Below are 12,705 nucleotides of genomic sequence, written 5' to 3'. Positions count from 1 at the left end.
AAGACGCGGAGATCAAAGTCTCTCGTGAAACACCCTGGCAAACCTCAAACTAAATACGTAGCTCCTGGGACTTCACCCGCACACCGAGCGCACACATCGCTGCACGGGGCGACCGGCATAGCGTTTCTGGCCGGCCCCAGCCTCCCCCTCCCGAGCCACCGCCACCCGCCTCAGCCCTCCGCCTGCTCTGCTCCAGGGACACCGCGCCGGGGGAAGGAGCCGCAGCGCCGGCGCCCGCCCATGCCGGCTCGGGCGGGCAGGGCGCTCAGCCCCACCGGGACCGGCACCGGGACCGGCACCTTCCCGCTGCCCGCCCGGCGGCCCTGGCCCGACCCTAGAGCTCCCGGCGGCGCCGGGACGAGCAGGAGGCGGCGGCAGCGCGCGGCACCGGGGGAAGCATCTCCCCTTCCCCTCCTGCGGACGAGCCGCTGTCAGCTCACCTCAGCTCCGCGGCGGCTCTGGCGGCCGGGACCCGCCGCCCGGCATGGCGTGAAGGCGCGGGAGCTGGTGTCGCCGCGCTGCCGCAGGCTGGCGGCGGTGCGGGGCGGGCACCATAAACAGGGAGGGAGGGAAGGAGGGAGGAGAGCTCTCGCCGGCGGGGCGGAAGCGCGCTGGCGAGGCCGGGCAGCGGAGGAAGTGACGCTCCGGTTGCCGCGGCGATCGCGCACCCGGTGCTGGCGGCGCGGCGCGGGCGGCGGGCAATGCTGGCGGGACAGGCCCCGCCGGGCGCCGCGGGCTGCGGCCGCCTCCTGGCAGCGGCGCTGCGGCCGCTGCTGTGCGGGCTGTCGCCGTGCTGGGTGGCGGGGCGGCAGTGCCGGGGCCTGCGGGTAGCGGAGGCGGCGACGGAGGAGGCGCAGGTGGTGCAGCGGGAGCATCGTGGCGGCGTGCCGGTGCGCCGCTACATCGCCTGCCCGCGGCTGGCGCGCACCGTGCAGCAATGCCTGCAGCGAGGGGCCGGCCCCCAGCCCCTCCTGCTCGAGTTCGCGCCCGGTGAGCTATTCCGGGGCTCCGGCCGTGCTCCCGGCGGGGGGCTCCGCCGGGGTGCGGCGCTGGTCGGCGCCACGGTGACCTTGCGGGGTCAGGGCGGGCTGCCGCCCTCGCCGCCGGCGGTACCAGCCCTCCGAAGGGATGGTGGTGCTCAGGGAAGGACGCGGGGCCTGGCTTCTCCCGTGATTTCGGGCGGGAGTGGCGGCTTCTTTGCGTTAGGGCGCTGCCCGGGACAGGATCCGTACAGGGGGTTGTCCCAGCCCGCCGCCCCGGCGGGTCACTGCTGTTCAAACTGTGCTATAGAGTAAGCAGAGATGTAAGCGTCTCTCAGGTAATATTGTGGTTTTGTGAGTGAACTTTGTCAGTAAAAGCACACCCAAGACAGGTAGCCCTTTGCAGTTACTTAATGTCTGTGGTTTTTTTATTTCTGCAGAGTGTTATTTTATCTGTAGAGATAATGTGGGTACGATTTCAAAGTATATTTCAGTTGGCAGAAGAAAAAGTAGAAGTATTTGAAACGTTATCTCCAGTGTTCCTAAGTATCTCATTGTAATGCCGTGCTTAGTGTAATTCAATGAGCAATCTCAGGCAGGCTGCCTGTAAATGGTTTTTCTATTTCTTGTTTTGAAGTGTGTTTAAACAAATACAGGCTCTCCCATATTGAAGGTGAAATGTCCCAAACGTTGTGTTGAGAAAATCACTAAAGAACGTTACTTAGAAATAGAAATGCACTTTTAAAATTTTTATTTTTATTTTTTTTTTTATTTTCCCACTTCAGGTCCTGGAATCTTGACTCAAACTCTGCTCAATGCAGGTATTAGAGTGGTAGCTCTGGAAAGTAACTTAGCTTATCTTCCAAACTTACAGGTACACTTTTGATTCAGTTGCATATTTCTAAAACCTAATTAAAGGGAAAATAAGAAATTAACTTACAATTTGTAATAGCTGTTGGATCAAAAAGGAATTAGACAGTAATTGTTACTTGTAACATCTGACATAATGGCTAATAACAGTAAGTATTGTTTGGTATTATACATTACATATGTAGAATATTTTTTAATTAGTTGATTTGACGTTTTGTGTATGCAGGAATTCAAGTTCGTACATAGTCTTTCTATGAATAGTTTCATGCATAAATTTGAAAGTAATATTAATCAGAGTCATTGTATTTGTGTATGTTTAAGCAAGAGGTCCATATGTAGCTTTAAGAAATCTGTAAAAATACTTTTAGTTATTCTGCTTATCTCGCAGTGTTATTTAATGTGTTTTCCTGTAATTGACACTTACATATTAAGACACGTGTTGTACTCTCCTGCTCACCTGGGCTTTTCATGGAAGCTGTACTAGAAGGATGGTGTTATAGTGCTGGTTTGGAACCAACAACTCACCCTCTGACTTAAAATGTGTATAAAAGGCATTCTCTCTGCATATATGAAGAATTCTAGTTGTAAATCATTAAATGAAGTTGTTTGTTTAGTTAAGTATAGTTTAGGATTTTTTTAAGGAAAAACATTGCAGAACATCGTAGTAATTTAAGAATTGTTTTAATGGCACTCAAGTTGCACAGCACAAAAAATGTCAAAATGCCCAGCACAATGAAGGAGGCAATTCTTTTTATCAGCTGTAAGAAGCAGCTCTGAGATTTGACTCTTGTTGACTGGGTAACAATTTTAAGTAATGCTTGAATATATTTTTCGTTTGGGTGGGATGTTTTGTGAGACCAGTTACTATATCCAGATTTCTTCAACTGAAGCTGATTTTATTCAGTCCCTAGAGAATAGCCTGGATGGACAATTAAAGGTCATTTATGGTGACTTCTGCAGACTGGATCCTTTGGTGAGTGGAACACTGAAACCACCTGCCGTGTGCTCTGAGAAGCTTTTTGAAACCATGGGTGTAGCAGCAGTTCCTTGGAAGGCAGGTATATGTATATGATCACACATGTTACAAATACATTTGAAGGGTGCATAGGCAGTTTGGCAAAATCTTTGGGATTTGCTTGAGGTATATGTTCTGTTTAATATATGTGCTCGATTAATGGATACTATTTTCTACACTTCAGCTTTACTTAGACTCATGATAGCTTCAAAAAATACCCCATGTGGCAATATGGGATATCAAGTATTTTCTTGTCTGTTAAAGGTTTAGTCTAACACAAACTAATCTGGGTTTAACTTTGACTAAGGCTTGAATTGTATTCATTCTTGAACAACATGAGCTCACAGACTTTCTTCTCTTAATTATTTGTAGTTTAGACATTAGAATTAATGAGATTGTCTAATATGTATTGCAAAATTTTAAAAATACCTTTACATGTTATTGAAACAGATGTACCTCTGAGAATTTTTGGAATCATGCCACACACGTTGGAAAGAAACAGACTTTGGAGGCTTCTTTTTGGCCTATATGAATGCAATTCCATATACAGATACGGAAGAGTAGAACTCAACCTCTTTATAAGTGAAAAAGAATACATGGTATGTGCGAGGTATTTTACAGGTAATGAAGATGTAGTGCTTTGCAGAACACAAACCCTTTTATATTGTATGCTTAATGTTTTTGCTGGTGAATTTTTTTCTACCAGAATTTTCAAGTCTTGTCTGTTTCCCACTTGTTCTCTTTATGCAGTGATAGCACTATCAAGAAACGTTCTCTTGTCATATAACCACAAATCTTACAAATGTGAAGACTGGTCCTTGAGAAGAATATGCAGCAGCAGACTAGCTGCTTTCCATTGTAAATTGTGAGGTGCTTAAATTCTGTAACATGCTTTTGCAACAAAATTGTTTACTAGTTGTATGTAACAGTCAACGAAGACTGAATTCAAAATGCAACTGAAAAGGATTTGGGTAGAGGATTCCAAGTTACTAAATACCATAATTAGTGAGATTCACTTGTCCTGTTGAGTTGCTTTTGTATGCAGTACTGAAAAGAACTGAGCCAAAATGTAATGATTTACGTACCTTTTTATTAATATTCTGTACACTAAGGCACAGAGCTGCTTTCTGGGTTTTCTAATGTTCCTAATTTACGCTGTCTGGAAGCTCTAGAACTGTACTTATACTTCAAGGATACCTTTTTTTCCGAGAAACTGGGAGGTTCATACAGAGCCATAAACCTTTAATTACTTGTAATCCTTTGAGGTCTGCTTACACAACCTGTGCTGTGTCTAACACCTCACTGAAAAAAAATTAAAAGTCTTAAGTATATTCTGTGAAATGACAAGTTGGACACCACTGAAATACCAACTTGCATGGCATGTTTTTAATGGCCAGATTTTTGAGTAAATACAGGGCAGCTCATTCTTTTTATGCAGTCGCTGTGTTTTTTTTTTTTTTTTTAAATTAAGTTTTATGGCTTTATTGTGAACCCTGTTAAATGAGAGTTGTGTAGTAAAAGCTGTTGGAACCTTCTTTTAGTGGGCATTGTTAGTTCCTTTTTGTTGGTTGTTTTGGTTTGGTTTCTTATTATATGACAAGGCTGTGTAAATCTATTATGACAAGTTAAATCTCCTTGCTACAATCTACTTCTTTCCTGGCCCTGTTTGAGAATAATCACAAGCTTTTCTTTGTTTCTTGTCCTGAGAGTTGTTTGATCTCTAATATTGATCAGGATGATGACTGAGCAAGTTGCTTAATGTTCAGTGAGGTCACCTGATGTTTTACTCTGCTTGCATGTCTTCTTGGGAATATTACTTTGTCAGTGCAAGCTGATAACTCTGACAAAGTTACGGTTTTTATATGTAATATGATCCCTGCTTCTCTTCTGTGTGAAACTTCTCTGCCTTAAAAGGGACCAGAAACTATGTGCTGGAGATTGATGCACAGTTCAGTTATCCAAATAAGTGCTGTGAAGAAATACTTAGCCTGTTATAATGTCTTCTAGTTGCGTCTTCTGATAAGATGTACTTAAATATCACAAAGTATGTATTTGAGGCCTAATGGAACTCTACTTTGGAATTTTAGACTTAACTGAATTTCTTTGACTTAACTGAGTTTTTTACTGCTTGTATTTATATATATTTGAATGAGGATTTTGCTTAGATAAAGAAACAGTCTTTGTTTTTGCAACAAAAAACTCTTTCTCTGCCATTTTTAGGTATTAAGAGCAAAGCCTGGGGAAGTATGGGCTTATCAAGCACTTAGTGTACTTGCACAAATAGGATGTGAAATTGAACTACTGCACAAGGTAAGTGTTTTGTACCAGCTGATATGGCCTAATGCTATGGACATGATTTTAGAAAAGAGTTTATAGTGATTTGCTATCCTAAACTAATTGGAAGCTAATTTAATGTTTAAATTAGTTGAAGAACTGTTGAAAACTTTTGTAGAAAGTATTGATGTAAAAAGCTGAAACACTCATGTTTTGTGTAAAACTCTCCATTAAGCAGCATCGTGATTCACTATGATGTCAGTATTCTTATTGCAAGCCACTGTCCTCTGAATTTTGCCATCCTATATGCTTAGGACTTCCTAAGCTGTATTCAGTAGAAATTTTTTTTTTGAGTCCTGGTGCTTTCATGTTCCAAGCATACCTGCTTCTCCTGCTACTCAGTACTTATCTTACCTTGTCAAACATAATATGATTTAGTTTTAAAAATTGTTTATGTTTTTCCCCCACCTCCACATGAACACATGGCCATCAACTTTCACTTAGTTTATGCTTTTCAGATTTACCTTTCTTTGTCCTCTCTTTTTCTAGGAACCTACCTTCATGGTTTTAAGTGTTTTTCTAGTCTAAAATTAAGTTTCGTTATCTACTGTCTTCCAAATACCTTATATCATGGGGTATATATTAAGGAGTTGAAGAATGATACTCTTTGAAGATGGTCATCTGACTAACAGGGATGAAGTGGAGGCATTTAATGTGTTTTTTGCCTCAGTCTTTAGTAATACTGATACACCTTGGACTGCCTGGTCTCCTGAGCCTGGAGGACCACGGGTGTGGGAACAGTGACTTTCCATTTGCAGACACTGAAATTGTAAGGGACCAGCTGTATCAGCTGAATGTTCACAAGTCCATGGGGCCTGATGGGATTCAATCCAGACTACTGAGGAGCAAGTGGAAACTATGGCAGGACCCCTCTCAGTTAGCTACCAAAGGTCTCAGGAGTCTAGGGAGGTTCCTGCTGACTGGCAGCTGGCCAGTGTTATTCCAATCTACGAAAAGAGTGTGAGGGAAGAGCCAGTGAACTACAGACCTGTCAATCTAACCTCAGTACCTGGAAAAATTGTGGAGAAGATTCTACTGGGTACAATTGATAGGCATTTGAAAAATAATGCAATCATCAGGCACAGTCAACATGGGTTCACAAAGGAAAGTCCTGTTTAACTCATTTGACACCCTTTTATGATAAGGTCACCTGCCCAGTGGATGAAGAGGTGGTGGGTGTCCTCTTTCTGGATTTCAGTGAGGCTTTTGACACTGCCCCTCACAGCATCTTTCTGGAGAAGTTGTCCAGCTGTACAATGAGAGAGTTCATGGTGTTCTGGGTGATGAACTGGCTGAAGGGCAGAGCTCAGAGGGATGCACTGAATGGGGCTACACCTGGCTGACCACTGGTTCAATTTGAGAGCCAATATATTGTTCAATATATTTGCCAACAATCTGGATGCAGGAGTTGAATGAACCATTAGCAGATTTCCTGATGACACCACACTGGGAGGTGCTGTTTGCTCTCTTGAGGGACAAGATGCCTTGCAGAAGGGTCTAAGCAGATTGAAGCATTGGGCAATGATTAACAGGATGAAATGAAACAAGTAAAAATGCTGGATTCTGCACCTAGCATAGAGTAACACCGAATACAAGTAGTAATTGGGAGAGAGGTGGCTGGAGAGCAGCCCTGCAGAAAGGAACTTGAGGGTGCTGGTTGGCAGCAGTTCAGTATGAGTCATCAGTGTGTTCCCTGGCAGCCAGTAGGGCAAACTGCATCCTGGGGTGCATCAAACATGGCATCATCTGCTGGTCAGTAATTGTTCCACTGAATTTAGAGTTGGTGCAGCCTTACCTTGAATATTTGGGCAGTTCTAGGTCCCACAACTTAAGAAGGTTGTGAAGATCCCTGAATGCATCTAGAGGACGGCAACAAAGCCAGTGAAAGGGCTGGAAGGAGTGTTATATGAGGAGCAGCTGAGGCCTTTGGGTTTGGCTTTTTTGGAGCAAAGGAAGCTGAGGAGGGGTGACCTCATTACTCTCTACAATTTCCTGAGGAGAGGGAGGCTAAAGGGAGATACTGAGCTCTTTTCCCTAGTATCCAGTGATAGGACACATTGGAATGGTTCAAAGCTGTGCCAGGGGAGGTTTAGACTGGACAGTAGGAAGCATTTCTTTACCAAGAGGGTGGTCAAATACTGGAACAGGCTTCCTAGAGAGGTGGTCGATGCCCCAAGAGGTATTTGGACAGTGCCCTTAACAAAATGCTTTAACTTTGTCAGCCCTGAACTGCTCAGGCAGTTGGACTAGACGATTGTTGTAGGTCCCTGCCAACTGAAATAGTCTATTCTATTATAACAAAATGCTTTAATTCTGTAATATATTTGCTTCCTCCCATAGGAGCCTTGGTCATCATTTGCAACTGATTTGAAAAATGGGAGCTTGGCAATACCAAAATCTAAGGTAAGATTGTAGTGTACACTTTTCTTCTTTTAAAGATGTAGTTAAACCACTTTTTATTAAAGGTTAAAATAACTTTATAGCAACATTTATAAATGTATTTTTTAAGAAGTGTTCTAATTAAAATTTACAAGCAGCATGTAGATTCATCAAAAAGTGACTGAAGAATTGCTATGCACTTAGAAACTGAAATAAACTATTATCCTTAGTGTCTATGATAGAAAAAATATGGTGAATAAATAGCATAAAGGAATGTTAAGAGGTATTTTTCAGAAAAAGTTACTGACAGGGAAACATCTACTTGCTTAAACAAAACAAATAGTACCACAGTTAATAACACAATCAGTATCCTGCTGGTTTTGATTAAAATGGTAACTCATATCTCCATTATAGATTTCATGTGATAGCTAATTGCTGAAAAGCATGAGTCTCAAAGCTTAAATTTGAGAAGTGCAAAAATACCTTGTGTAAACTTGTTTACTTTTCTCTTTTAAAGAAGTAATGATGTTCCTTTGTGTAAAAGAAGAATATCCCTATTTAATTCTGATAATATAAAAGCATGTTTACTTAATATTTGGTTTTACCCTCTCAGAAAACTGCTATGGTTTGAGTGTTGTTTGCAATGTTTCTTTAAGATATAAGTGAATGTAAATGACTGGGTGTGCCTTACGTGCTTAGCTGTGTTGCTGAAAAACTGTGTAGAGAGGCATATCAGGTGGATTATGCAAGATGTATTGTGATAGCTTTAGGAGAAGTACAAATGTGAGATCTACTGGACAATATATCCATTGCTGCTAATACAGAAGTACATTTATTTCAGTTAAAGACTCCATCCCAATTTCATAAAATTTTCGAGTTGCAATATTGTCTTAGTGTTACACTCAATTCCATCTTTATATACAGAAGGCAGATAGTTGAAGTGATCTGATGCCTTGCATAGTATAGGAATACTATAGCCCATATAATAGCTTGAAAGCTCACATCAAGCCTGTGTTGTCTATTTCAACTAAGAAAGTTCAGTCTTAAAATGTAAAACCAAACCTAAGTGATAGTACGTTTCTTTTGTTTTCTATTTCCTTTCCTGTTTGGGGCACGGCAGAGGTAAAGCCTGATCTTCCAATGAAATCATCAAGTTAAGACTTCTAATAAGAAATGTTAGTGGTGGTGAAAATGAAACTCTTAGCTAAAGACAGACACTGTCTATCATCTTTTCAGTGATTTATTTTGTTTTTCTTGCAGTGGCTGCCAAATGACCATTTATGTTTGGTACGACTGACTCCTCAGCAAAATCTATTTACAGGAGGCTTGAAGCCCACAAATGCAACTACCTTTATTTTCATGGTGAAACAGTGTCTTGCTAAACCTACGTCTAGACTTAGTGCCAGACTAAAGTAAGTAAGAAAGAATTACAGTTTTTATACTTTTTTCACAGAAATATAGGAAAATATTAACATATGTTCTCAAAGAGGTATTTATTTGCAGATGAAATACTGTGCTTTTTTAAAATTAATTATCTACATGTAGAATAGAAGATTTCATTTGTGCAGCCCACAATACAGTATTTTGGGGACTGTTCCTGGCCCGTATTTACAGATAATAAAAACTTGAGGTTTGACAGAAAGGTCGACAAGTATTTAGAATGTCATCATCATGGCTAGGCTTCGCGAACGAAGATTTGGGATGTATATGTGCAGTAATTCTCTGTACCTCCAATGGAGGTGAGGTCCTGTATCTACAAGAAGTTTTCACTTACTTTACAGACATAATAATAAAGCCGCCAAGACTTTTGCAGGTATAGAAATTAAAAGCTGAAAAAGTTTCAGTTTATAACAGACATCAAAGTCATGCTAATGAAAACAGCTGAAGGTTATTGAACGTGGAATGGGGATGTCCTCAAATGGCTGTTATCTAATTCAAAAATTAGGCTTTAGACTTATTTACTAATTATGAAACTGTAATTATTTTTTTTGGTATTACATTGGAGCTATTCATCTTTGTTTTATGATCAGTAGATTTCCATTTCCCAAAAATGGAAGGTGTTTACGGTCTGGAAAGCATTGACTTCTACTTGCTGATGAAAATAATGAATATACTTCTCACTTGTTGATAATAGCTTATGAAAGTTAATTTCCAGAAAGAGGAAAGAAGAAAAAGCTACTAAATTCCAGTAACTCTCTTAGCAAAGAAAGTGCAAAGAGCCTTAATGGATTTCTCTCTTAAAGCTCAGTGGTGTCCCTCATTTCAACTCAGTCCTTCAACCAGGAAGTTGAAGGCTTCTAATGTGAATCTTCTGTGTATTTATACACCCTTTTCCTGTCTGGGAAATAGTTTAATGTATGTGCACATTTATAAAGGTCTAGCTTTCATACATAGCAATGATGTAGATGGAGAGAGAGTGGATACATCTGTTTATATATAGAAGAAAATACCTGGGAGGTGTAAGTCACTAATTCATGCTATACTGAGTCATCTTGAGGATTACCTTGGCTTTAATTTCCCAGGCACTGAAGAATAACCCCTTTTTATGCTGTAATGCCTGTTACTGACTTACGCATTTCAGGTGGATGAGGGAGGGAGGGCAGGCGCCTATTCTGTAATGAGGAGGCCACCCACCCTGTAATGAAGAGACTTATGTGGCTGGCATTGTCTGTGTCTGCTGGGGGCTTTATTTGGTATTTATGTGTCTTATTAGCAGATGTTTCTTCCTGTTTGCAGTATGAATTGAAAATAACTTATGTTGTAGGAAGAGGTTGACTTCTAGAAGTTGTGAAAGAGTGAAATGGACCTTCAGATAATGTTTCTTGCTTTTTAATTTTTCACAGAAAGGAATGCTCCATTAAGACTTTGTTTGTTTGTTTCAGTTCATGGAGCTTGGACAACGGTGGCAAATTACTGAAAGCGCTAGAAATTCCAGAAAATGCTGTAATGCGTGACTTGTATCCAGAAGACTACAGGCGTCTTTTTGAGGCTTTACAAAATTCTAGTATGTTTACTGAAACCTGGTTCTATGATGAAGTCTTGGAAACTGTAAGGACCATAAACTTATAAAACTAAAGCTTTTGGAAGATCACCTTAGCTTCTGAAAGATTACTTTGATGAGAAACGGTTTAAATAAAATTACAGTTAGCTAGATGATTTCCTGTTCAAACAGGAAAATAAATTCAGCAAGTAACAAGAGCCCTTCTGTACAGGATGAAAGTAATGGATTCACAGTTATTTGAGCACAATCCTATCTGGAATGGACAAACTTTGCAACTTTTCTGGGAACTTACTAGTCACTTGCTGCTTTTGGATGTACGACTTAAATGGAACTTTTTGTTACACTGCTGTATATTTACAACATTTAAAAAAAGTTAACAGACCAAATAATGATTATTTGTCTGGTTGGTATTTTAGTTCTTAGTGATTTGAATGCCTTTTGGACAGATTACCAAAATACATAGGTCTTTACAACCACTGAGTCTGCTATATTGTCTCGTTATCTAAAAACCTTGCAGTCTCAAGTCAGCAATATATTAATAAATAATTAGCGGTGTGTTACTATAAGACAAGGTAATGACTGCATGATAAAACAGTAACTGGGAGTTGCTTTAAGTAAAGATTGTAATATCTGTGGGAAAAAGTTGTAACAGTTCTTTCTTTTGAAAATAACACAGGACAGTCTGTACTGGTTTTCAATACACAAACAGCTATATGTGTATGGGGATTATTTTAGGTCCAAAGGTCACCAGAATATTCAGTGCTGTATAAACAATTTGGAAAAATGAAAATAAAATCATTTTATTTGAAACCGTTGCCCATGTTTTTGTTTAATGTGTAATACATGTACAAAAAATTTACTTAGCCATAGTACTCCATAACACAACCTGTTCCTAATTTCTCTTCCTATCTTACCATGTAACTGTTCTGTTGTCCAATAAGGCTGAGAGGCTGTACTGGTTCTGTGCTCTATACTGTACCCTCTAGGAAGCACTGTGGCCAAAAATACGCCTCTTTAGCAAAGTACAAGTTAATAAAATGCCTTTGGTGAAGGCTGAGCTATTTTCAGACTTTGGAAAACAGCAGTGCCCAAAACACTGCAAACACAGAATTGTATTTCTTAAACAGAGTGTGAAGTACAGATGTGACAAACATTCATCTTGGTCTTCTGCAGAGGGAAAACTGAGCAGCCTCAGTTGCCTCTGCTAGGTAGGCCATAGCTCTCTTGAAGCTGCTGGTAAGCTTTTCTGATGTTATGATGAAACTCCTGGAAAGGCTGAGGCGTAATTTGCAGTCTCTCTCTGAGTGTTGCTGGTGTTACAGTGTAAGCCATGAAGGTTTTAGGCTTGCTTTCTGTTCATGTCTCTGTTTCGGATAACTTGCATTGTAAATTGACCATGAATGGCAAACTTGCATTAACAGAAGCAATTCCACCTTTTTCAGTCTCATTAGATGGTAACTGTCTTACCTACTGTTCTGTGAGAGTTCTTGTCTCCTAGGCTGATCACCCACAGACACTTTGAATCAAAATATCTCCCTGTTGTTGCAGAAAGATGTCATACCACCATACTAGGAGAAGTATTCAATGCATAAAATGTAAGACCACCACTGTCTAAATAAACATCTTTAACTGTGTGCTGATAACATTTCAAACATGAACTGAAAAAAAATTGTTTTATTTTGATGCTGTTAGAAAGCAGCATTTACTTAGCCAGTGCAGAGACTCCCACTGTAACAGCAGGAGTCTGTAAGTGGAGGGAATATTGCGTAACTGTGGACTTAAAAGGAGGAGATTTAATGGTCACCAGAAATCTGCCATTAAGGTTAAGTGTAAGCAATGTTTAGCCCTGAACACAAATGTGAAGTGTGTCAGCGGAGGGGCTTGGAACAGATTGCTCACAGACCAATATGATCGACAAAATGTCCGCTTTATTACAAAAGGATACTCGTTATATACTGTTACTACACCCCTACATGTGATCACCTCTTCTACAGTATTGGATACATAAAAGAAACATACTCTGTTGTCCAGTGCTATATTGGACTATAACAGGTGTCCATATGAGCTGAGGGCACACGTTTACCTTTCAAGACTCCTCCTTAACCTTGGCACTGATCCTCCTTTGT

The 12,705-nt window shown here is 40.8% G+C and overlaps 2 protein-coding genes across 3 annotated transcripts in view; one reads left to right on the top strand and one right to left on the bottom strand.

The window, feature by feature from the left end:
- Nucleotides 1-554, bottom strand: part of CNST (consortin, connexin sorting protein) — a 47,766-nt gene extending 47,212 nt beyond the window's left edge. For both annotated transcript variants that reach the window (XM_027729751.2, XM_027729755.2), the window contains exon 1: nt 441-554. The gene's annotated coding sequence lies outside the window, so the exon portion shown is untranslated. The remainder of the gene's footprint in view (nt 1-440) is intronic.
- A 132-nt stretch (nt 555-686) lies between these two features.
- On the top strand, nt 687-11,394 carry TFB2M (transcription factor B2, mitochondrial). Its single transcript, XM_027729757.2, has 8 exons — nt 687-990; nt 1,766-1,854; nt 2,755-2,908; nt 3,316-3,464; nt 5,086-5,175; nt 7,540-7,602; nt 8,839-8,990; nt 10,461-11,394. The coding sequence occupies exons 1-8, from the start codon at nt 702-704 to the stop codon at nt 10,645-10,647; spliced, it is 1,173 nt and encodes a 390-aa protein (XP_027585558.2). The 5' UTR covers nt 687-701; the 3' UTR covers nt 10,648-11,394.
- Nucleotides 11,395-12,705: the final 1,311 nt, after the last annotated feature.

This window comes from Pipra filicauda, unplaced genomic scaffold (assembly GCF_003945595.2).
Source record: "Pipra filicauda isolate LSUMZ 115617 unplaced genomic scaffold, ASM394559v2 scaffold342_size772408_pilon, whole genome shotgun sequence".
In the NCBI taxonomy this organism is placed as follows: domain Eukaryota; kingdom Metazoa; phylum Chordata; class Aves; order Passeriformes; family Pipridae; genus Pipra; species Pipra filicauda.
Note: the sequence above shows the minus strand (reverse complement) of the source record. Positions and strands in the feature narration are given on the sequence as shown.

Bases quoted from the DNA above. Each gene is read 5' to 3' on its own strand.
- TFB2M (XM_027729757.2), top strand. From the start codon at position 702: ATGCTGGCGGGACAGGCCCCGCCGGGCGCCGCGGGCTGCGGCCGCCTC. The intron at 7,603-8,838 runs GTAAGATTGTAG...TTTTTCTTGCAG, and splicing joins TGGCAATACCAAAATCTAAG to TGGCTGCCAAATGACCATTT. The intron at 8,991-10,460 runs GTAAGTAAGAAA...TGTTTGTTTCAG, and splicing joins AGACTTAGTGCCAGACTAAA to TTCATGGAGCTTGGACAACG.